The 27,011-nt window shown below is 43.4% G+C and overlaps 1 protein-coding gene across 1 annotated transcript in view; it reads left to right on the forward strand.

The window, feature by feature from the left end:
• Positions 1-14,174: 14,174 nt before the first annotated feature.
• The window catches only part of LOC126474693 (testis-specific serine/threonine-protein kinase 3-like), a 65,027-nt gene continuing 52,190 nt past the window's right edge, over positions 14,175-27,011 (forward strand). The window contains exon 1 of the mRNA XM_050102171.1: positions 14,175-14,237. Within this exon, the coding sequence (XP_049958128.1) occupies positions 14,175-14,237 (63 nt within the window). The remainder of the gene's footprint in view (positions 14,238-27,011) is intronic.

Raw genomic sequence — 27,011 nt, forward strand, 5'->3', positions numbered from 1 at the left:
GGAAGGCATTTATTATGAAACAAGTAAAAAGACCCGAAAATAACAGGTGTCTCTCCGCCACTAACATCACAAGGTTTCTCAACATATACGTGACGTTCGGCACAACAGGTAACCACCGTCGGGACGAATTCTTTAGACAAGAGATTGTTCCTCTCTTTAGGAACCGCTGCGAACGTATAGATCTCGTTGAATATTTTAATTTTGTAATGAACCCCAAAGGTCAAACATCACATTTTAGTAAGTCCATAGAATTCGAACAGATCGTTGAAGAATTGCTTTTAATTCTTCTTGAGAGTACAAGGATAACGCACTGTCCAGTTTAATCCATGTCAAAACCATTTGCAAGTATGCTCTACAGAATCTGTGTGTTCAGTAACCTTAAACAATACGTTTTATAAACCGAAAACCATAGTTTAAATATCTACGAGGGCCGTTCAGTAAGTAAGCAACACGTTTCTTTTTGCTGATATCAGGTTGGCTTTATTCAGTATTCCAATACACCATATTATTCCCCACTCTTTTGGCTACAAAACCTATTCTCTGTTCAGTGCAACGTCCTGACGTCACCTAAGAGCGCGGGTTTGAACGTTTTCTTGGGAAGAGAGGTGGTGTGGTGCCACTCCATGGATTACTGTTTTGTTTCGGGTTCGAAGTGATGAACCCATATTTTATCGCCTATGACGATGTTCGACAAGACGTTGTCACGATCAGCCTCGTAATGCGTAAGTAATACTGCACAGATGGTCCTTCGTCGCTCCTTATGGTCTTCCGTTAGGCGGCGAATACAGAAGGCACACAACTTTGAGTACCCCAACTGCCGGATTAGTGCCTCAGTACTACCATCAGAGACGTTGGTGTTTGATTGTGATCCGTTGACCACCTCGAATGAGAGTGAATGTAACTACATCTTCTGGCTGCAGCATGGGACTACGGCTGGTCAGTATCCATTAAAACAATACCAATCGCGTTATTTGGGTTTATTTCTAGGCTACCAGTTTCGACGATACACTATGTCATCTTCAGGCCTATACAGTGAAGGTTATAACAGAGCAATAAGTGCATATTAAAACACAGAGCATATTGTCTAAAAAGATGCCAGTGTTGCATATTAATTTACGTAATTAAAATATATACAGTGGATATTATAACAGAGCAATAATTACATATTAAAATACAGAGCGTGTCGTCTAAAAGATGCAAGTGTTACATGTTAATTTACGCAATTAAAGGAACTCAGTCTTAATTAAAATCTACGTGATACAACTTAATATGCACTATAAGAAATTATTTTGTTATTCGTGCATATTGTGAAATCCTCAGTAACGTAATGGAAGTATTCATAACACAGAAGTGTCACAGTAATGTAACCATCAGTTCAATATATCCATTGCTGTACATATATTTCTAACTAACTTTGTTATATAGAAGTGTTAATAGTAGTGGAATATGGTCCTATAAACTTTTCGTAAGTTTTATGCCTTGAGAATTACCTGGTACACTACTGGCCATTAAAATTGCTAATGACGTGCTACAGACGCGAAATTTAACCGACAGGAAGAAGATGCTGTGATATGCAAATGATTAGCTTTTCAGAGCAATTCACACAAGCGCCGGTGGCGACATGAGGAAAGTTTCCAACCGATTTCTCATACGTGAAACGTTGTTGTGATGCCTCGTGCAAGGAGGAGAAATGCGTACCATCGCGTTTCCGACTTTGGTAAATCTCAGATTGTAGCTTATCGCGATTGCGGTTTATCGTATCGCGACATTGCAGCTCGCGTTGGTCGAGATCCAATGACTGTTAGCAGAATATGGAGTCGGTGGGTTCAAGATGGTAATACGGAACGCCGTGCTGGATCCCAACGGGCTCGTATCAGTAGCAGTCGAGATGACAGGCATCTTATCTTCATGGCTGTAACGGATCGTGGAGCCACGTCTAGATCCCTGAGTCAACACATGGGGACGTCTGCAAGACAACAACCATCTGCACGAACAGTTCGACGACGTTGGCAGCAGCATGGACTATCAGCTCGGAGACCATGGCTGCGGTTACCCTTGACGCTGCATCACAGACAGGAGGGCCTGCGATGGTGTACTCAACGACGAACCTGGGTGCACGAATGGCAAAACGTCATTTTTTCGGATGAAATCAGGTTCTGTTGACAGCATTATGATGGTAGCATCAGTTTGTGGCGACATCGTGGTGAACGCACATTGGAAGGTGTATTCGTCATACACCCGGCGTGATGGTATGGGGTGCCATTGGTTACACGTCTCGGTCACCTTTTGTTCCCAAAAAAATAAAAAAAAAATAAAAAAAAATGGCTCTGAGCGCTAAGCGACTTATCTTCTGAGGTCATCAGTCGCCTAGAACTTAGAACGAATTAAACCTAACTAACCTAAGGACATCGCACACATCCCTGCCTCTTGTTCGCATTGACGGCACTTTCAACAGTGGACGTTACATTTCAGATGTGTTACGACCCGTGGCTCTACCCTTCATTCGATCCCTGCGAAACCCTATGGAAATGCCGTGTGGCTAGGGCGCTCCCGTCGGGTAGACCGTTCGCCTGGTGCAAGTCTTTCGAGTTGACACCACTTCGGCGACTTGCCTGTCGATGGGGATGGAATGATGATGAAAGACACACAACACCCAGTCATCACGAGGCAGAGAAAATCCCTGGCCCCGACGGGAATCGGACCCGGGACCCCGTGCGCGGGAAGCGAGAACGCTACCGGAAGACCACGAGCTGCGGACGCGAAACCCTATATTTCAGCAGGATAATGCACGACCGCATGTTGCACGTCCTGTACGGGCCTTTCTGGATACAGAAAATGTTCGACTGCTGCCCTGGACAGCACATTCTCCAGATCTCTCACCAACTGAAAACATCTGGTCAATGGTGGCCGAGCAACTGGTTCGTCACAATACGCCAGTCACTACTCTTGGTGAACTGTGGTATCGTGTTGAAGCTGCATGGGCAGCTGTACCTGTACACGCCATCCAAGCTCTGTTTGACTCAATGCCCAGGCGTATCGAGTCCATTATTACGGCCAGAGGTGGTTGTTCTGGGTACAGATTTCTCAGGATCTATGCACCCAAATTGCGTGAAAATGTAATCACAGATCAGTTCTAGTATAATATATTTGTCCAATGAATACCCGTTTATCATCTGCATTTCTTCTTGGTGTAGCAATTTTAATGGCCAGTAGTGTATTCGTACGTATTTTAGAGGTTGACGATACCTGATGTGTGGGTTTAGGTGGGCACTAGGTATTACTTGTCGTTCGTTCATCGGCTTCCTTGTCAAGTTTGCGTCCATCTTCTGATGATATATCCTTCCTTCCTGTGCCATTAACTGAACTGCGATATATCGACTCGTCTCAAGTAGGCTCTTCCAGGCGATATGGAGCAGGTTGTGAGGTCATCTTGGCCCTCTAGTCTGAATGGATGTTTTTACAGTTGTCCAACGAGCACTCATGCCCATGCGAGTATGTTTCTGTGGGTACCAGACCTTATCTGTGATATATTTTTCGTTACTTTGTTACTCATGTTGACCTCTTTCTTCAGAATAATCGTTACGAGACCAGTTAAAAGCGCTGCTGTATTTTGTAACACGAAGGTTACCCGATTGAAGCAGGTGAGTAGACACCATCTCGTGTTGATCTGTGTCTGTGGTCAATTATGGCTGAATGTAGGTCCGACGTAACAAATAGTAGTAGATTTACATGACATGTTTGGTATAGTTAGACCATTAAGTTATGAGTACCTTAGGTTTAGTTACGTAGATGTTTTCTGTTCATTCTGTTTTACTGTACCCTAATGACGGATGTAACTGTGACATCTATGCAATTTTTAATCTGCATTTAAATATTGTAACGATGGTCTATGTAGTGGCGATTATTTTCTAGTAACTGTTGCGTGGTTACATGATTAACAAGAGAGATATTCATATATTATATGATGAATATGTATCATCCTGTACTTTGCTAATTTTGGACCCAATGTGGACTCTCATTTGATTTAACACTTCGTGATATGTACTTGAGGTTACTTCTTGGTTTTGCGTTCCCCTGCGATCTATATGGAACAGTCAATGTCCGGTTTGGTTGAGCGCTATTCGATATTTAAAATCCATAATGACGTAGTCTAATAATATATTTGTTATTTGCGCGACTTGCTATAACGAGATTACTGTTATTTTATTCATTCCATAGATAGATATTAGGAATTTCCTGCCCCAATAACTGATGGGGTTCCATTTTCCAAATAGTGTTCGTGCAAATAGAAACATAAAAACCTTGTGTTATTAATACTTGTTTTGTAAATAAAACTGCCTTTTCCTGCTGCTATTTACTTTATTTGTCCCATACGCGTTTCGCCTTCTTCTGTTCTAAGGCATCATCAGTGGTCTCTATAACGATCCGGTTTTGTTAGTTATAGATTATCAAACAGTTCACTTCGTGATTTTTTTGTAAAAATGTAATTACTTACGATTTGCTGATCTGCGTTTCCTCACATCTGGTCTGGAGGTCGCACTACCACTTTTATCACTGTCCTATATTCACATCTTTGTGTTTTCTCCATCCACACAGTGTTCACCATGTTTCTCACTCCTTTTTGTGTTGGACTATCGTTCATCTGTCACTTGATACAACTATTTCGTCGTACACTTCTTTTCACAGCGTAAATATTGCGACTCCATTACGTGTTTCATCGTCTTTGGTATGTGTTGCCACCCTAACGAAGTTTATGTTCGTTACTAACTTCTGTTTATGATGTATATACGGTGTGTGTGCGTATGAGTGAAAGAGAGAGTGGGGGACAGAGCTGATTTTTTTTTGTGTGTGTGTCTGGGGGGAGGGGGGTGGCGGTTATACTAGCTGTTAGCGAGTGGCTGAAAACTTTGGTGACAGCTGTTTTGACTTTTCGTTTCAATATTCTGGGGTGGGGTGGAGTGAGTGTAAAGATGTTGGTTTCTATTATTATTACATTGAACAGTATTATTATATTTATCCTTTTTGCGAACATTATTCTATTATTTTATCTATTAGAGTAAATAATTAATTGCTTGGCATGTGTACTTGGTCATTCAACAGGATTTTTCCCTCTGCTTTGGTTTTATGTATGTGGTAATTTTTTTGCATGGTCAGAAGGTGCGTTTTATTGTTCATTCTAATTATTCTCATGTCATCTTCTCTAGTGGTTGGTTTGTGGTCATTTTCTCTTAGGTGTTCTGCAAATGTGGTGAGGTTTGTCCCATATGTCCATGCTCTCATGTGTTCCTTGTATCTGACATCAAATGTTCTCCCTGTTTGCCCTATGTATGTGCCTTCACAAGTGTTACACTGTAACTGGTATATACCTGCTTTCTGATGTGAGGAAACGCAGATCAGCAAATTGTAAGTAATTACATGTTTACAAAAAATCGCTAAGTGAACTGTTTGATAATCTATAACTAACAAAACTGTATCATTATAGATCTCACTGATGATGCCTTAGAAAAGGAGAAGGCGAAACGCGTATGGGATTAATAAAATAACTAGCAGCAGGAAAAGGCAGTTTGATTTGCAAAACAAGTATTTATATGCTTGCTGCGGAGGATGGCCACACAAACGAACTTGTTACCTTGTGTTATTGCTGGAAAAGGTGTGTTCAAAATGTTCAAATGTGTGTGGAATCTTATGGGACTTAAGTGCTAAGGTCATCAGTCCCTAAGCTTACACACTACTCAACCTAAATTATCCTAAGGACAAACACACACACACCCATGCCCAAGGGAGGACTCGAACCTCCGCCGGGACCAGCCGCACAGTCCATGACTGCAGCCTCAGACCGCTCAGCTAATCCCGCGCGGCGGAGAAGGTGTGATTTTTGAAAAGTTACCATATGTAATATCCACTTTTCGGGTGTGGCATCCAAGGTCTTATCGCATGGGTGGACACGTTTACTTTTTTACTTTTCGGATTTTTATTTTTTACTTCTTACAGTCATCATCCTAGAGTGTTCTTTTGGTTCCTCCTTGTGGAATATTGTCTAATAACCATTGAATACAGTTATGGTGTTTCAATAGATGTAATGCCTTTTTAATGTGTCGTTCCTTTATGTAGACTTACTATAAATAGTCCCTTTGCTTGTAGCGTACCCCATTTACTTCACCTGATGTGATCGCGGTACCTACTTTAAATATGATTAGTCGGTCCCTTTACCCGTCTTTTACTTTTTGACAAAACCAATAGAGTCTGCCACGTGTAACAATACATTTTTTCAGTCAATGGATATACTGAACTGACGGTTACATTACTGCGACACTTCTGTTTTATGAATACTTCCATTACGTTACTGAGGATTTCACAATATGCACGAATAACTAAATAATTTCTGATAGTGCATATTAAGTTGTATCATGTAGATTTTAATTAAGACTGAGTTCTTTTAATGGTGTAAATTAATATGTAACACTTGCATCTTTTAGATAATAGGCTCTGTATTTTAATATGTACTTAGTGCTCTGTTATAATATTCAATGTATATATTTAAGTTACGTAAATTAATATGCAACAGTGACATCTTTTAGACAATATGCTCTGTATTTTAATCTGTACTTATTGCTCTGTTATAGCCTTCACTGTATAGGCCTGAAGATGGACGTAGTGTATCGTCAAAACTGGTAGCCGAGGAATAAATCTAAATAACGGCGATTGGTATTGTTTTATTGGTCGAATGAGAGTGTCCGCACGTTCTGACATTGCAGCAATCACAGCTGTGTGCTGCTGGCCGGCACACAGAAGATCTGAGAAGTTTGCTTGACCTTGTTGCGATGATGACAGACGCCTCGCCCAACGTCTGACCGTGCTTCTATCCATTGCCAGGACTCCATAGACACTCTGCAAGCTCTTATGAATATCTGCGATGCTCTGGCTTTCCTCTAAAACAAACTCAGTGACAAATCTCTGCTTAGAACGCACCTCCGTTACAGATGCCATTTTGACTGCTACAGATAGCGCCGCCAGCTATCGGAACTTCATGAACCTATAGGCGCTGAAGCGGGAGTACTCTATGATATCCTGCAACAGATTCCGAAATTTTCCAACGAAATTAGCCATGAAAAAAATGTGTTGCATTACATATTGAATGCCGCTCGTTTTTCATTTTGGATACTCTAGTCTAAATCCACATCATACGTCGCAAGCCACCTAATTGTGTGTGGCGGAGAGTACTTTTTGTACCATTAACAACCATGTTCCACTAGCGAATAGCGCGTGTGAAGATGTAAACTTCTTTATTGGCGTTAGTTTCTCGAATTTTCTCCTCGTAGTCATTACGCGAGACGTATGTGATGGGGAGTAATATGTTGTCCGATTCTTCCCGGAAAGTCCTCTCTCGAAATGTCAATAGTAAATCTGTCCCTGATGAACGACGCCTCTCTTGTAACGTCTGCCAATGGAGCTTGTCTGAGAATCTTCGTAACACTCTCGCTTCGGCTAAATGATCCTGTGACGAGAAACTATTGACTCTGAGCTTCTATTTTGTATAATTATCGGTCGTACTGTCATAACTCATTAATACGACTGTTTGCAGACTTACTAACAGTAACTTACAAATTATGCAAGACAAAAATTTGTTCTTAGACTACAGCTGTCGAGCTGCACATCCCCTATTGAGTAGTGGTCACTTACAGCAGAGCTCTCCTCACTATCATTGTCCCCTTTACTACCGCACCTTCTGTGCAGTCAGGGGCGAAGGAGTTTTGTGCGCACTCTGCCTATCAGGTAATTCATTGTTACTACATATGTGAAACACTCAAGACAGATTAATCTCAAAGCGTCAAAAATATCACATTCTCAAGGCTGTTCAAAAAATTCCCGAACTTTGTCCACAAAATGTTTCTGCACTTACTTTAACTCATTCGAAATAGTCTCCTCCACAATTGATACACCGTTACCCACGCCATTTCCACTTCCGGAAACAGTCTTGGTACGCCTCTTGTTGGATCGCGCGAAGCGCCATCTGCGAATTTACTTTTATCTCGTCTATCGTTGCAAATCTTCGTCTTTTCAACGGGGTTTTCAACCCTGGAAGTAAAAAAGAAGTCCGCAAGGGCCAGGTCCAGAGACTACGGAGGATGAAGTAGCACAGTGATTTCGTTTTTCGTGCAATAGTCACGCACCTACAGGAAAGAATGTGCGGATGCGCTATCGTGATGCAAGAGCCATGAATTGACTCGCCTCATTTCAGGCCGTTTCCTTCTCACATTTTCTCGCAGTCGTCGCAACACGTCTCGATAGCACCACCGATTAACAGTTCGTCGCTGTGGCACGAATTCATGATGAACTAAACCTTCAAAGTAAAAAAAAACTATCAGCATGGCTTTGATATTTGACCTGACCTGACGAGCTTTTTTGGTCTTGGAGAACGTTTCACGACCCATTGTGAAGACTGAACTTTTGTCTCAACATCATAATCCTAGACCCACGTCTCGTCACCAGTTATGATTCTCTTAAGGAACATGTTCTCATTTGTGCGATCCAAAGGAAAAACTCACCACAGATTGCGAGGCAAAGATCTGTCTGGTCTTGACTCACGAGCCGTGGGACTACGCGCCTCACAGTCACTGCGTGCTCATGTGCGACTGTGTCGTAGTGCCATTTTCCAACAGGACAATGCTCGTCTGCCCACCATGGCGCGTGTCTCTACGAACCGTCGCGTGCTACGTGTTTCCTAACAACCGAACTTCTAGTCTGTCACAGGAAAGCCAAGTATAACGCCACCGCGAAATGTAAAATGCTAAATATAACCTTGACCTGCAGTAAGCGTTACCCTCTGGGAGGAATTTTGAAGTCTGACCGTGAATTAACCTAATGGATAGAGGGTATCGAACATGAACTTCGTGTTGTGGTAAATAGTAGAAAGCAGTAAGACTATAATTTTGCAAATAATGAAAGTAGTGAAAAATTTACGTAAATGAAACAAAAAAATGGTCGCAAGCCTAATTAGGCATAATAATGTGAAAACATTATTCTCAAAGGATTTAAATATACTGTTTTGAAAGGGACTTTCATTAATTCTTTCTAAGTAAAGAGCAATGAACACCTACAACGACCAGACGAACTACACAGTGGGTAGCAGTAGTTATCAACAGCGTAAGTTAGCAATCACAGAAATGTAAAAGAGATTTTACCCCTGTTAACTATAATCGTTACTTCAGCCTTTAACTAATTCAACACAAAATGTTCCCAAAGACAACACGAAACTAAGTAGTACCTGACAAGAGTTAAAGTTTAACTAACACACGTATACACATCACAAATGCAATATGACACTGAAATAACACATTTCATATTCATTCCACAGTGGTAATGTTTCAGATTCATGAACAAAAACCCAGATTCAAATTAACTTTCTCCTGCCATTAAAGATTAAAGTGGGGGTCCTTAAACTGTTCCTTCCTTTATCATCAACTGTGCACACCTTACAGAAACACTTTTTGTTATAATAATACTGATTTCCAATCCCACTTGATATTAATTATTTTGCAATGCTTTATAACCATTAGCACTGACATACTTAATTAATTTCAAAATGATTTAACGTTAGGGTTAAATTCCAAATGGGACCAAAATTAAGTGCCTTGTAACACCACTTGTGAAGCAAGTGATTTTAACTAACCACAATTATGTTCATTAGTACTAAAACTTCGGCATTTTCAAAGGAAAAGCAATTCGTGGCAAATCAAAGATTTTCATCAATTCACTATTATGTGCCTCTTTTACTACTTGTGAAGCAGCTCTTTAGCTGGGATTCTCAATATGGTGCACTCTCATTGGTTTTTGAGACAGGTCTTTGATGCCCAATTTACATGCCTTCTCCATCTTCATCAACTAAAGCAGACATATTCGTCACACCTCAACGCTTTTCAATCCCTCAGCAGTACCAACTAGGGCGCGGGCTGCTCTAATCTGCTATAGGTCTACAGAGCATTGGTTCAAAATGGCTCTGAGCACTATGGGACTCAACTGCTGTGGTCATAAGTCCCCTAGAACTTAGAACTACTTAAACCTAACTAACCTAAGGACACCACACAACACCCAGCCATCACGAGGCAGAGAAAATCCCTGACCCCGCCGGGAATCGAACCCGGGAACCCGGGCGTGGGAAGCGAGAACGCTACCGCACGACCACGAGATGCGGGCTCTACAGAGCATTGTCCAGTCCTATCTAGATTACGAGAGTATCACAAACAGCTCAGCATCACCTTTGACGTTACAGAAGCTGGACTCAATATACCATTGTGGGGTACGACTGACAACTGGCACCTTTTGGACTAGAACTATGATCAGCCTGCTAGTGGAGGCAGAGGTCCTACCATTGCAGGTTCTGTGCTAACAACAGTTAATAGCTTATGCATTACGCATCCACTGTTCCCAGAGCACCCAAACTACCATCTATCCTTTCCAGATACAGAGATTCACTTCCTGCAATGGCGACCCAGGTCTGGGGTTATGATCACCAACCACATCTGGTCCCTTTTTTCGAGCTACAGCTTTCTCCTCTTCCATGCTTCTCCAGACCCACTCGTTCACATCTCTGTGGTGCATCCCCCATCCGTAGCTCTGTCTTGACCTATCACAAGTTATGAAAGACTCAGCTCTGCCTGAGGCCTTTCGCCACAAATTCTTTTCCATTCTCATTATATACTGATGGCTCGATGGTTGATGGTCACACTGGCTTTGCTTATATTCATGTGGGATGTAATGAACTCCAGCCCTTGCTGGATGGCTGCAGTGTTTTCACTTTAGGGTTGGCAGCCATCTCCTGTGCTCTTGAACGTATCTGTTTTTCCACTGGTGCATCCTTACTCATTTGGAACACGGAAGGGCATACCCTGACTTCGCCGAACACACTGTGGGCGATAAAGGAGTCTGTGAGCTTGTGAAGTCCCTTCATGTGGGCCTCTTGCAAGGATTCCACTGTCCTTTAATGACTCTGCATTAGCCATACTTGGTTGACTTGTAGTTATCTCCTCGATTATCAGGATCTGTCCCACTGTGGTTGTGGTGCCCACCTGATGATGGTCCACATTTTCCTCGACTGGCCTAACCTAGCCATCCTGTGGCGGACTCTTGATCTTCCTGACTCGCTACTCCTGGTGTTAGCAGACGATGCCTCAGTGGCTGTCTTGGTTTTATGGTTTATTCCTGAGGTCTTTTTTTATCACTCACTCTAAGGGAAGTATCCTCAATCTTGTCAGCCCATTTAGGGTTTTGTAGGACGCCTTGTTGCCTCCTGTGTCCTGACTGGGCAATGGCTGACTGAGCTTGGTGTCCTCGCCCTACCTGTTGTGTTACTCTTCTTCCCTTTCTCTCATGTCTGTCTGATGTGGTGTTCTTCCCTGATTTCTATGCTTCTCTCGTCCTGTCCATGTCGCTAGCCTCAACTGTATATTGTTGGGTAGAGGGCGTCTGGTAAGTGGTGGAGGGTATGTTCCCCTCACACTTTCTGCCATTTAGGGCCTCCAGATGCTCTCTGGATGGGGCATCTCGCCCAGATCCCGCTTCTCGCGTGCCCACTACAATCATAATTGACAATGTCCTTGGATCAACATGTGGACATGTAGGGGTGGTCTGTTGGGGAGCTCCATGTTCAGCAATGTACGATGAATGGTGTGCTCCAAAAGACAAGTGCGAGTGCGTGCACCAGCACTGTGCTGTTTCGGCAGAGATGCCACGGATTACTATCTATCCTACTATACAGAGCACACAATCCTCCGAACCCCACGTTCTGTGAAGAGTCGTGGACGTCCAGTCATTTAGCGCCTAGTGGTGGTGTCACTGTCTTTCTACCTCTTTCCGTAGATGCTCACGACAGTAGCACATGAATATAAGACTAGCTTCGCGGTTTTCGAGATACTCGTTCACAGGCTCTGTATAATAAGTATAATAATAATCTGCCCTTTGTGAAAGTCGCTTATCTCAATGAATTTCCCCATTTGGTACCCATATCTTCGATAAGGTGATCCACCGTCCGTGTCTGCTCCGTTTACATATTTTTGTTACTGCGTCCAAGTGCTCGCAATACCACCAGGCGGCATCCAGCGACGTGACGGGCAGTGATCGTAATGTTTTGGCTTATCGTGTAAACAGTGCCCCCACCCCCCTCCCCGTCCAGGAGCACCAAGTATTCTCTGGCGGTAATGAATGCGTTATTGCGTTATTTCGAAAACGGGCCCGTCTTCCTCATCACAGATGGAACGTAAATTGTAAAAAAAAAAAAAAAAAAAAAAATAGTCAGTTATGCATTGCATGGAGTATCCAAACACTTTTCATGAGATGGCGTATCTGAACAGCGCACGGCCCAACACCATATGAAGCGGGTCACTCGGTGTACCACTATCATTTCTCGCTTTCCTGTTCCGTTCGCCGTTGGTGCGGTCAAAGAACGACTCTTCGTAAGCTCGCACATGAGCTCAATTTATCTGATATTCACGGTCATTTTTCTATATGTATGTGGAAGGAACTCTGTGTGTACCTGACTTTGTTAGTTCGTATATTCTAGTAAATCGTACTGCGAGTCTCTTCGTAAAGTACTAAGACTCATCTCACTGACGTACTCACGCTACTAGAAGAACCCTTACCCAACGCTTCCTGATAGGAATCGGAAATTATCCTTTCGCGGGCCCTGTCTGGATCTGTATAGATCTTGTTGAGACCCAGTACTTCAGTTCTGCGCAGGATGGGTTGACCATGTCGTTCACGAAGTTCTACGGGATTTATAGGCAGGTTATCACACTAAAGGAACGTCCGATCTTTGTATGCGTTAGTGGGGAAGTAAACTGTTTTCCCGTAGGCGCGTTTCAAACTTGGTATGGGAGGGGGGTGGGGGGCATGGGGACACCTCCGAAAAATTCTGGATTCTAAAACTGATGAAAAATGAGACATATAACTACAAAAAGGAGAAATAAAGACCTCTGTCGGTAAGTGCTGAAACGTCCCGACAAAATCTGGGAAAAAGTGCCACTTTGTTCAGACATATAAATGGAGTGGTGGAAGCGATTAACTAAACCAGTATTCTTAAAGTGGACTGGTGTGTGGCGCACAGAAACACGTAGCAGAAAACAGTTAACGCTAGTTTTCGAGCTTTGCCCTTTTTCTAGTAAGAGTACACGATAGCATTTGCTATTGCCAAACTATAAAAATGGTTCAAATGGCTCTGAGCACTATGCGACTTAACTGCTGAGGTCATCAGTCGCCTAGAACTTAGAACTAATTAAACCTAACTAACCTAAGGACATCACACACATCCATGCCCGAGGCAGGATTCGAAACTGTGACGTAGCGGTCGCCCGGTTCCAGACTATAGCGCCTAGAACCGCACGGCCACTCCGACCGGCGCGAAAATATACTTTTGGGTGTCTGTGTGTTTGTGTGTGTGAATATGTGCACTCTTACTATAAAAAGAGCAAGAGTTTGAATGCTAGTGTTAACGTTTGTCTATATCTTGTTTTTGTGCGTCACGCACGAGTCCTCTACAGGTAAGTGTTTGCCTTTCCCTTACTTCACGTATTTTTCCATCCACGAATATTCATTGTTGTTAAACAAATATTCCAATATTTCAACAGCGACAAGAACAAACATAACTGGACCAATGAAACTCAAAACGACCAAGACGAAATGTTTTTACAGAAAGTATCCAAAACACAAAGCATTTCAGAACCAAAAGTAAGGACTTTTGGAGGAAGAAAGATGGAAACAAATACCTTTGATAATAAGTAATAATTTGTAATTGTTGTAAATCGTTCATAATTGAGCATATTCGAGAAAAAAAGCTACAGCAGTAATTTGTGTGGCCTATTCTTCTAAAGCGCCGTTCTTTCAGGCCATAAAGTTCTCGTTCTTCATAAAATAAACGACGCAACACGAATTGTGAGACTTCTTGTTGCCGAATCTTGTGGAGGTCTAAGCACATTCCGTAAGCTCAACTCTTCTGCAGTTGCTGCTACAATGAAAACCGCGACACATTACATTTCCTAGCAACTGACACCAGTTCATAAACTCTTCGTAGCCGAAGAGCTGAAGTTGGGATGTGAAGCACAAAAATCCCAAGTTATTTCCAAGTTACTTTCAAAGAGTACCGTTTCACACCTAAAAAAAATTTTACCGTGACACTTCCCGCTATGTCTGTGGCTAAATTGGCAGCCGTCGATTCTGTGAAAACAAGCGCACACTCCACCGATAAGGTATGTCATATTCGTAATTCAAATACCAAGCTAAGTATTCAAGCTATTATTCAGAAATAGTGTTACAAGAACGTCGTTTCCTGGTATGTTTGTTAATTTATCGCAGGCTACACTGTTGCCATCGCATATGAATATTAGTTTTGTTTTCCTATCCATTTTAAGTGAGTATTGCGATGTAATCTTTCTAAAAAAAATAAGATTTGTTATTTGAGCAAAAAAACTTCATTGAGAGATATTCAGAGCAAGTAATTTTTTTTTTCGTATTAAGCAAACTGAAATTTTTCTGTTGCGTTCAGTGCGTAACTAACATTTCATGTATGGTGAGTAAGCGTACCATTCCACCAGTTGCAAAGGCAGTCCGGAACCGCGCTGCTGCTACGGTCGCAGGTTCGAATCCTGCCTCGGGCGTGGATGTGTGTGATATCCTTAAGTTAGTTAGGTTTAAGTAGTTCTAAGTCTATGGGACTGATGACCTCAGATGTTAAATTCCATAGTGCTTAGAGCCAATTGAACCATCTAACATCTACATCTACAGGGGATGAACAAAGGGAAAACACCATGAGAAATGCATGGCTGAACATAAGTGCAGATGCTATCCAAGCGTACCGGTTGAACTGACGTATTTGACAACGAAAGGAACCAGTGCAATATTCGCAATCCGTTAGAAGTATCAGTCGTGGTAAGAACAGCGTTTTGTGTGTTTGTGAGTGCGTTACGTCGCAGCTTAGTACATTCGTACGTGGCAAATTGTTGCTGCTCGCGTGGTGTGTGCTTCCGTAATCAAGGCAGCCGAATGTTCGTATTTCACAAGCCATCGTATTTAATATCTATACCGTGTCAGCGTAAGCGTAAAAACAGCATCCACCAAGTCACAACGCGGACGAAAGTGCATGTTGAGTGATCGAAACGGACGGTCACTGAAGACGATTTTGAGTTAGTTAGCTAGTTAATTTCATGTTCCATGGATGATTTGCACTATACGTCGTAATTATGTGGGACAAGCCATCATACTTACATTCACATCGCAACTTAATTTCTAAATATGGCTACTTGATGAACATTTGTAAAGATTCTTTTTTATTTATAGATCTAAGATGCTGTTTCCTACCCCACAACTTTTACACTTTACAATAATAGAAATTCTTCTGCAGGGAATATAAGAAACTGTCAAGGAAAACAATTTTTTTTCAAAGATAATTTTGTTATCTGTCAGACATTTTATATCACTGCAGCATTGTGCACCCCTTTAACAACAAACTTCACGAGGGAAGCAGTAGTCAGCAGTCAGAATGCCCAACGGCTTAAAAGATGTCTACAAGATGTTCAAGGCTGAGCACCACATATTACTCTTGCAGAACATTTTTGGGCAATGAAGATTTTCTTTCTTAAAGATGAGTTACACCAGAACATTATCCCATATGCCATTATTGAATGAAAACACGTCAACATACTGATGTGTCTTTCTTCAAGATTTTCAATGATTCTAAAAGCAAGTGTGGCTGAACTAAATTATTTTAGGAGTTCCAAAATGTGCTTTTTTTAGTTTAAATTCTCATCAATATGGACACCTAAAATTTTGAAGTTTCCACCCTATTTATTATTTCCCAACCATGCGTTACACTTACAATTGCTGTAGTACAATGATACTTTTAAGAACATTGCTTACGATTGCTTCTGTTTCTATATGTACACTTTGATTTATTACAGTATTAGTGTCATCTCAAAAAAGAACTAATTCTGCTTGTTTTATGTTAGACGAAAGATCGTTTGAACACACAAAGAACAATAGCGGATCTAAGACTGTCTTAGGGAACCCCATACGTGATTTCTCCCCAAATTAGAATAATGTCCCCAGACTACACTGGTTGAATAACTAAGTACAATTTTCTACATTTTTTTGGTTAGATATGAAATTATCCACTGGTTGGCTATACCAGCAATCCCATACAATTTCAATTTATCTAGGAGAGCAATGCGATTCGCACAGTCAAGTGTCTTAGACAGATCGCAGAAAATACATACCAGCGTTATTTTAGTTTTTAGTGCTTGTAAAATTTAGTAAGTGAACATGTAAATGACATTCTCAGTAGAGCAGCTCTTCTGAAATCCAATATGTGATTTGCTGAGGATATTATTGTTGCTCAAGTGAGTTACTATTCTAGAATACGTAACCTTTTCAAACATTTTGGGAAATAATGTCACCAGTGAAACAGGTTGATAGTTATTTATCTCTCTCCTTTCATCTTTCTTTTGGAGGGGTTTGACACTGGTGTATTTCAGTCTCTCTCGAAAAATGCCTCGAATGAGTGATGCATTACATGTTTCAGGTAAGACAGGGCTTATTATACTGGAAGAAAACTGTAGTACTGGATTGGCAACATTATCAAAACTAGATGACCTTTTATTTTTTAGAGATATTTAGAGAAAATATAATTCTATTAACTTGAGAATGAGGAATTGGTGATACACTCATTTGATTGAATTCTGTAAGTGTTGTTTTTCAAATTACTGCTGTGATTTTTTCTCCATATACCTTCTATTGTATTTAAGAAATGATTAGTAAATATATTTCCTACCTGTGACTCATGAATTACAGCTGATCCATTCAGTTCTTTTCTATGGCTGGTTGACCTGCCTCTCGTTTCGCTTCATTCGATATTGTCGGAATTACTGATTTCTGACATAATGTACATGTTACTTGATTTTTTCTTGTACTGTGCATCAACTACAGTACCTCTGCTTGATGTTGCCAACGGACACATTTCCAATTTCCATTTACGAGACACTTTAACCACCTTAGTAGTCCATGGCTTTTACGTGGCTGTTTAATGTACTTTCTGATTACGTTTGTCGAAAGCTATTTTCAAATAATGATATGAATTTATCACGGAATAGATTAAATTTTGTGTTAGCGTTTGGTTCGCTATAAATTTCATCTCCAATCATTTCTTGTAAACTTTTCTTAAAATCATTTGCCCTGAAGTCATTAATTATTCTAGCTGATTTCTAGAGAGGAGTAGCCATACTGTAAGGCACGATTTCATTTATCCTAAGCATGCATCAACGTCAGAGAGAGCATTTTCTACTGGGTAAACAGTTATCATCTTGCTTTGAGCTTCATCAAAGAAAACACTACCAGTTAGGGTCCTACTGCCTTTATCACCCATGTTGGAAAGTTAATTACTGAGCTCAAATTGTATGATTCCAATTAAGGTTTCCAGATCTTTTCCCTTTCAAAATTCTTTACAGAGTCTGCATTGAAGTCACCACAGACTATTGACTACTTGCTGCTGTCTGACAGATAGCATGGTAAGGAATCCAGATTCCTCATAAACAGTTCAGAATTTCCCAGTGGGTATCTATACACAGTTATAATTGAAAGTGGACAATTTTTCAGTATTGGTTGACACACACACACTTCTGTGTGCTAATCACTACAAAATTTAATAATCTCAGCGTTTCTGAACTTATGTTCTGTTTAATATGTGTAACAACACCTCCTTTTCCCATACTACTTCTGCATCAGTATGCTACTAGAGTGTAATCTTTTATATGTAACCTATCTAACCCTAGGGTTATGTGGTGCTCAGTGAGTCACAGGATGCCTGTCTTCCCAGGGCTCTCTAAATTTTCCAAACAGACAAGAAGCTCTTCTGCCTTATTACTCAGTTCTCTAATATTTTGATGAAATAAGCTAACCTCACTTTTCTGTGCATTCTGAAGCATTTCGTTGGGGTCTTCTGTTATTTTAACTTCTTTAAAAACAGAGTGCCTGAATGAATGAAAAATGAGAGAACGACAGCTGTAACAGTCAGTGCAGATCTGGCTGTCCCGTTCGCAAATCCTGTCAACACCAATACAACACGAAGGGAGCTGCATATATACACTCCTGGAAATGGAAAAAAGAACACATTGACACCGGTGTGTCAGACCCACCATACTTGCTCCGGACACTGCGAGAGGGCTGTACAAGCAATGATCACACCCACGGCACAGCGGACACACCAGGAACCGCGGTGTTGGCCGTCGAATGGCGCTAGCTGCGCAGCATTTGTGCACCGCCGCCGTCAGTGTCAGCCAGTTTGCCGTGGCATACGGAGCTCCATTGCAGTCTTTAACACTGGTAGCATGCCGCGACAGCGTGGACGTGAACCGTATGTGCAGTTGACGGACTTTGAGCGAGGGCGTATAGTGGGCATGCGGGAGGCCGGGTGGACGTACCGCCGAATTGCTCAACACGTGGGGCGTGAGGTCTCCACAGTACATCGATGTTGTCGCCAGTGGTCGGCGGAAGGTGCACGTGCCCGTCGACCTGGGACCGGACCGCAGCGACGCACGGATGCACGCCAAGACCGTAGGATCCTACGCAGTGCCGTAGGGGACCGCACCGCCACTTCCCAGCAAATTAGGGACGCTGTTGCTCCTGGGGTATCGGTGAGGACCATTCGCAACCGTCTCCATGAAGCTGGGCTACGGTCCCGCACACCGTTAGGCCGTCTTCCGCTCACGCCCCAACATCGTGCAGCCCGCCTCCAGTGGTGTCGCGACAGGCGTGAATGGAGGGACGAATGGAGACGTGTCGTCTTCAGCGATGAGAGTCGCTTCTGCCTTGGTGCCAATGATGGTCGTATGCGTGTTTGGCGCCGTGCAGGTGAGCGCCACAATCAGGACTACATACGACCGAGGCACACAGGGCCAACACCCGGCATCATGGTGTGGGGAGCGATCTCCTACACTGGCCGTACACCACTGGTGATCGTCGAGGGGACACTGAATAGTGCACGGTACATCCAAACCGTCATCGAACCCATCGTTCTACCATTCCTAGACCGGCAAGGGAACTTGCTGTTCCAACAGGACAATGCACGTCCGCATGTATCCCGTGCCACCCAACGTGCTCTAGAAGGTGTAAGTCAACTACCCTGGCCAGCAAGATCTCCGGATCTGTCCCCCATTGAGCATGTTTGGGACTGGATGAAGCGTCGTCTCACGCGGTCTGCACGTCCAGCACGAACGCTGGTCCAACTGAGGCGCCAGGTGGAAATGGCATGGCAAGACGTTCCACAGGACTACATCCAGCATCTCTACGATCGTCTCCATGGGAGAATAGCAGCCTGCATTGCTGCGAAAGGTGGATATACACTGTACTAGTGCCGACATTGTGCATGCTCTGTTGCCTGTGTCTATGTGCCTGTGGTTCTGTCAGTGTGATCATGTGATGTATCTGACCCCAGGAATGTGTCAATAAAGTTTCCCCTTCCTGGGACAATGAATTCACGGTGCTCTTATTTCAGTTTCCAGGAGTGTATATGGAATTTCAAGGGACCTGGGATTCCAAAACCACTCATCAATGACGCAGGTGCCTGTGACAGGAGAACATAGTGCCGAAGGCACAAAACCTTGACTATGGACCAGTGTAGGGATGTCACTTAATGGGATGAGTCTTGATTCACAATGTTTCCAACTTCTGGCCGAGTTTGTGTCCCAAGAGTGAAACATGGCGGGGTCGGTGATGGTTTAGGCAGCCATATCGTGGTGTTCCCTGAGTACCATGGTTACTCTGCAAGGTCAAGTTAATGCCAAGGATTATGAACCATTGATCATATGCCAATTTGTGCCCCAATAGTGATGCTGTGTCCCAAGATGACAAGATTCCTATTCACAGTCAACAGATCTCAATATTACTGACAGGGGAACCTCCCCATCGCACCCCCCTCAGATTTAGTTTTAAGTTGGTGCAGTGGATAGGCCTTGAAAAACTGAACACAGATCAATCGAGAAAACAGGAAGAAGTTGTGTGGAACTATGAAAAAACAAGCAAAATATACAAACTGAGTAGTCCATGCGAAGATAGGCAACCCAGGAGCGCCGTGGTCCCGTGGTTAGCGTGAGCAGCTGCGGAAGGAGAGGTCCTTGGTTCAAGTCTCCCCTCAAGTGAAAAGTTTTTCTTTATTTTTGCAAAGTTGTGATCTGTCCATTCGTTCATTGACGTCTCTGTTCACTGTAACAAGTTTACTCTCTGTGTTTTGCGACCGCACCGCAAAACTGTGCGATTAGTAGACGAAAGGACGTGCCTCTCCAATGGGAACCGAAAACATTTGATTTGCAGAGTCATAGGTCGACCGATTCCTCCACAGGAAAACACGTCTGATATATTCTATACGACACTGGTGAGGGCATGTGCGTCATATGACAGGAATATGTTGTCGACCCACCTAACTTGTACACTTGGCGAATGGGTGAAAAAATTCTTCTACATTGCCCGATTTAGGTTTTCTTGTGGATGTGAGAATTACTCCCAAAAAAGTGATGAAAACATAAGAGTTTGTCACAGAAACTGCAACAAATGAATCCAACAGTTTCACAGTCGCACACTTTTCCCTGTGCTCTGTCAAAACATATGTTTTTAACGTTTTCAAATTTTTCCGTGTGTAGACCGTCAAATCCTGCATATATCCAAGCAAATCTGAACATGTCCTGGAATTTTGGATAGCGATGTTGATTATGTGTTAGTGCCTGAACTTTGATAATTGTCTGAAAATAAAAAATAAAATTTTACGCTCGAAGGAAGACTTGAACTAAGGACCTCTCGATCCGCAGCTGCTCACGCTAACCACGGGACCACGGCGCTACTGAACACTGACCATACTTGATGTTGCCTATCTTTGCATGGACTACTCAGTTTGTATATTTTGCTTATTTTTTTCATAGTTTCACACAACTTCTTCCTGTTTTCTCGATTGATATGTGTTCAGTTTTTCAAGGCCTATCCACTGTGCCAACTTATAATTAAATCTGAGGGGGGTGCGATGGGGAGGTTCCCTTGTGAGGCCTCGTGATCTACTTTGGAGAGGAAGGTGCATGATTGCTTTCCATCTCCATTTTCTTTACCTGAACTTGTTACTATTTTATAGGAAGAATGCTATGATATATCGTTGAAAGCCATACAGAGCCTGTATTTATCCATTTCAAGACGACTGGTAGCTATTTTGAATGCCAACGTTTTTCCTGCATTCTATTAGGCGTGTGATTTTTGTCAGTCCCTTCTACAGCCATGCTTTGCAAACCACAGCGGAGTGTGTGGCCCAGTATACTTCCCATTGTACGACATGAGGCAAAGTGCCGCAGTGGTTAACACTCTGGAATTCCATTCGGGAGGATGGTGATTCATTGCCGTGTCCGTCCATCCAGATTTAGGTTTTCCGTGATTCCTCTAAAAGAAGGGATGGTTCCTTTTACAGGATACCGCCGATTTCTTTCCCGATTCTGGAATCATTCCGAGTGTCTGCGATGACCTAATCCCATTCTTCCTTCTTTGTACGAAGTGTTAGGGTTTATTTCCATAACACTCATTTATGGAGCAGACTGCTCGAATGCGGCTGTAATTAGCTTATCTTATCTTCACGGACCGTCCTGAAGCGATAGTTGGGAGGCTGCAGTATGTTCTTCGACTCCTTTTTTTAATACTGATTCGTGAAACTTTGTTAGTAGGCGTTCTTGGTATAATATACGAGTGTCACTCCAAAACAAATGCACACTACTTCTGTAAAAAAATACAGTTTTCATTCTGCATGTGTGAAAGTTTTACAGCGTGTATCCTTCCCGCTTGTTGTCAAACTTAGTTCAACTTGTTCCCGTGAGTGGCGCCGTCACAGCATGTCTTCAAGATGGTTGCTACACTTGACGTTCGTCAAAAGCAACGTGCTGTCGTAGAATTCCTGTGCTGTGAAAACGAGACAGTGTGAAACATCCACAAGAGGTTGAAAAAGGTGTATGGAGATGCTGCTGTCGATCGCAGTACAGTCAGTCGGTGGGCAAGCAGTTTACGTGATGAAAGCGAGCACGGCAATATTCAGAATTTTTCTCGCAGCGGCAGGCCTCGTATTGCACACACTCCAGACAATATGCAGAGAGTTCACGAATTGGTGACTGCTGACCGACGCATCACAGTGAACGAATTGTCACGCTACGTTGGGACAGGGGTAGGAAGTGTTTGCAGAATACTGAAAGTGTTGGCGTTAAAAAAGGTTTGTGCCAGGTGGGTTCCCAGGATGTTGACAGTGACTCACAAAGAAACAAGAAAAACGGTATGCAGTGAACTTTTGGAAGAGTACAAGAATCGTGGAGATGAATTTCTTGGAAAAGTGGTCTTGCGGTAGCGTTCTCGCTTCCCGCGCAAGGGGTCCCGGATTCGATTCCCGGTGGGGTCAGGGATTTTCTCTGCCTCGTGATGACTGGATGTTGTGTGTTCTTCATAATCATTTCATCATCATTGACGCGCAAGTCGCCGAAGTGGCGTCAACTAAAAAGGACTTGCAATACGGCGGCCGAACTTCCCCGCATGGGGCTCCTGGCCAAAAATGCCATACGATCGTTTCATTTTTTTTTCTTGGAAAAATTGTGACAGGTGATGAAAAATGGCTCCATCATTTTTCACCAGAGACGAAGAGGCAATAAATGGAGTGGCATCATGCAAATTCACCCAAGAAAAAAATTCAAAGCCACACCTTCTGCTGTAAAAGTTATTGCTACGGTGTTTTTCGATTCCGAAGGACTCTTGCTTGTGGACGTCGTGCCAAGTGGAACCACCATAAATTCTAATGCATATGTGACAACACTGAAGAAATTTCAAGCTCGACTGAGTCGTGTTCGATCACATCGGCAATAGCAGGATGTTTTGCTGTTGCACGACAATGCACGGCCTCATGTCAGTCAAAAAACCATGGAAGCGATCACAAATCTCGGATGGACAACACTGGAACACCCACCTTACAGTCCTGACCTTGCTCCATGTGTCTATAATCTTTTTGGGAAACTGATAGACTCTCTTCGTGGAACAAGGTCTGAAGATGATGACTCCCTTTCCAACAGGTTGGTCCAGAATTTTACCATGCAAGTATACAGGCGTTGGTTCCAAGATGGCGAAAGGCAGTTGAGAGGAATGGAAATTATGTGGAGAGATGAAAATATTGTTCCTAAAGGATGTATCTACAGACTGTGAAGCTTTCAAACATGTAGAATAAAAGACGGATTAAAAAAAAAGTGTGCATTTCTTTTGGAGTGACCCTCGTACGTCTGTCGGCATGCAGCTAACATTTCAGATTCTCCAGCATTTGGCAGACTCTCTGCCGTGGGCAAACAATCCTGTTACCAGAATCAATATTCAGTCCACAACGGAGTGTGCACTGCTTGGAAACTTCCTGGTAGTTTAAAACTGTGTCCCACATAGGGATTCGAACCCAGACTCTTGCCTTTTCCTGGCAATGTTCTACCAACTGAGCTGTCCAGGCACGGCTCGTGAACTATCCGCTGCCCCTCCCCCTTCCCCCCCCCCCCTCCCCCATTATGTAGCTGTTCTTCTGCCCTGTACTTCTACCAGCATCTCTTTGTAGTACCCTTTCTTCCAGCATTTCACGTCCCATGACATTTGCAGGAGAACCTCTGCGAAATTTGGAAAGCGTGGTTCAAATAGCAGTCGGCATATATTTTTAAACTACCAGGCTGTTTCAAGCCTGTGAGTATTCGTGCTGTGTTGACTGTGTACAGTCAATATCCCCCGTTGGTCTTATAAGGTACAAAAAATGGTTCAAATGGCTCTGAGACTATGGGACTTAACATCTGAGGTTATCAGTCCCCTAGAACTTAGAACTACTTAAACCTAACTAACCTAAGGACATCACACACATCCATGCCTAAGGCAGGATTCGAACCTGCGACCGTAGCGGTCGCGTGGTTCCAGACTGAAGCGCCTACAACTGCTCGGCCACACCGGCCGGCTATATGGTACAGGTCCCACACACTTGAAAGCTATTGTAGGATCTGTCGCACAAATGTTTTGTAAGCAATTTCGTTCGTGAACTGTATTCATTTTCCTAGTATCTTAATAATGAACAGAAGCCTTCCACCTTCCTTATGTACGAATGAGCCTATGTGAATATCGCACTTCATATCACTACAGATTAGTAACCCAGGTATTTGCATGAGTTGATAGATTCCATTTGTGCCTCATTGATATTATAGTTCTACGATACTATGTTTTAGCGTTTTATGAAATGGAAAATTTTACATGTTTGGACACTTTGAAGAAATTGCCAGTTCTTGCAGGCTTTTGAAATGTTAAGACATGATTGAGTGTTTGTGCAGTTTCTTTCAGATTGCACTTCTTTAAATGTCACGGCATCTGCAAAAAGTCTGGTGTTAGTATTGTTCTCCAAGTACCCCTGATATTGAGCCCGCCCGGTTAGCCGATCGATCTAACATACGGCTTTCCGGAGCGGGAAGGAGCGCCTGGTCCCCGGCACGAATCCGCCTGGTGGACTTATGTCGAGGTCCGTTGAGCCGGCCAGTCTGTGGATGGTTTTTAGGCGGTTTTCCATCTGCCTCTGCGAATGCAGGCAGGTTCCCCTTATTCCGCCTCAGTTACACTATGTCGGCGATTGCTGCGCAAATAAGTTCTTCACATATGCGTACACCACCATTACTCTACCACTCAAACGTAGGGGCAGGTTGGCTGGTTTGTGGGATTAAAGGGACCAGACTGCGACGGTCATCGGTCCCAAACATAGGGGTCACACTTGTCTGGTGTGAGACATTCCCTGCTGGGGGGGGGGGGGGGGGGCGGGAGGGAGGGGGTCCATAGAGGCCGAACCGCTCAATAACCCTGGGTTCGGTGTGGGGCGACGGAGGAGTGAAGTGGACTGTGGTAGTCGTCGTGGGGTTGTGGACCACTGCAGCTGCGGTGGGGACGGAACCTCTCTGTAGTTTCTAGGTCCTGGTTGACACACAACCGCTGACATTTTGTGAGTTCTGAATCTGAATATTTACAACGCTTTATCAGGTCATCAAATTAAATGAAATGGAATGTCGTGTGGTTAGGGCCTCCTGACAGGTAGAACTGATCGCCTGGTACTGGTCTTTTGAGGTGAGACCACTTCGGCGACTTGAGCGTCGATGAGGGTGAAATGATGATGGTAAATGCCACACAAACACCCAGTCCCTGAGCGGAGAAAATCTCCAACCCAGCCGGGAATCGTACCCCCACCTCCCGGCACAAGCTTGTGCGCTGTCCACTACGGTAGCGGACACCAAATTAAATAGCATAAAGGAACAGCTTAAGTTACACAAATTGTGGATCCCTGGTGTTAAAAAGGAAATACTGCCAACTGTAACGAACTTCAAAATAAAAGCAAGTGATATGAAGTCACAGTTTGCCATTTTGTTCAGTGTTTATGCATGAAAGTAAATTGATAACTTTGTGCATAATTCTCAGGTAAGGTTCCAAGAATACTAGTTCTAGCCTTGGTTCACTAGTTGACTATCTGAACAAAAGTATTCAGATACTCCTATGTAACATGAAAGTGACTAGTAGATGTCACGAAAGGCGGACCCGCCAGAATAAAAGGAGGACGAGAATACTGTTGCCAGTAGAGGAGCAGTAACAGCCGAATAGGTTGGTCTGCATAGTTCAGTGACTTCAGATGTGGACTAGTCATTTGATGTCACCTGAGTAACTGATCCATCAAGGACGTTTCACCCTTCTAAAGCTGATATAGTCGGCTGTTGTTGATGCGAATGTGAAATGGAAACGCGGAGGAACAACCACAGCTAACCCAAAGGCCAGGCAGACCTCATATACTAGCGCACAGGGACAATCGAGCATTGTGCAAGACCGTTGTACCAAAATCATATGAAATTGGCAGCAATAATCACTAGTGAGTTCCAAAGTGCAATCAGCAGTCCAGGTAGCACACTGACTGTGCTTAGGGACTTAAAAGTAATGGCGTACAACGATCGAGCAGCTTCTTGCAATCTACATACTTATGTAGTCAGTGCTACGCAACGCCAATGGACAGCGTACGACGGGGACCAAGAGATGTGGAGAGACGAATCACGCTATACTTTGTGGCAATCGGATGGAAAGGTTTTGGACTGCTTGGGGAACGTTACCTGACATCATGTACACTAATCAGCCAGAACATTATGACCATCGACCTACTATCGATATAAATCTGTACAGACGATAGCAGTGTCATCTGGCGAGGAATGGCTGCTACGCAGACACGCGCGTGGTGACTGTACTAGCAGTTAGCGTGCTGTCCGTGCGTAGAATGGGGAAGGTGCACAATCTATCTGAGTTTGAGCGAGAGAAGATGTGATGGTCCAAAGGTTCGGCTCGAGCGTTTCAGAAACTGCACGACTTGTCAGGTGTTTGAAGAGTGCTCTGGTGAGTGTCATCAACACGTGGCTAAACCAAGATGAAACCACATCCAGACGTCGTGGGGTTGTGCGGCCACCCTCATTACAGACGTCAGACGTCGTAGGCTGGGCAAACTGGTAAAACAGGACAGGCGACGAACTGTGGCGGAACTAACACCAGACTTTAATGCCGGGTAGAGTACAAGTGTGTCTGAACACACAGTGTACTAAACACTCCTAATAATGGGCCTTGGCAGCTGACAATCCATGTGTGTGCCAATGTTAACACAACGACATCGGCAACCAAGACTGAAATGGGCACATGACCATCGGCGGTGGACGTTGGCGGAATGGCAGAGCCTTGCATGGCCCGATGAAACCCGATGCCTTCCTCATCATATCTATGGGCTAGCGCGAATACGCCGTCTTCCAGGGGAACAGCTCCTTGATACCTATACTGCAGGTCAGAGACAATCTGACAGCAACTCCATTATGCTCTGGGGCGCAAAAAATGGTTCAAATGGCTCTGAGCACTATGGGACTCAACTGCTGAGGTCATTAGTCCCCTAGAACTTAGAA

This window comes from Schistocerca serialis, chromosome 4 (genome assembly GCF_023864345.2).
Source record: "Schistocerca serialis cubense isolate TAMUIC-IGC-003099 chromosome 4, iqSchSeri2.2, whole genome shotgun sequence".
Classification (NCBI taxonomy): Eukaryota; Metazoa; Arthropoda; class Insecta; order Orthoptera; family Acrididae; genus Schistocerca; species Schistocerca serialis.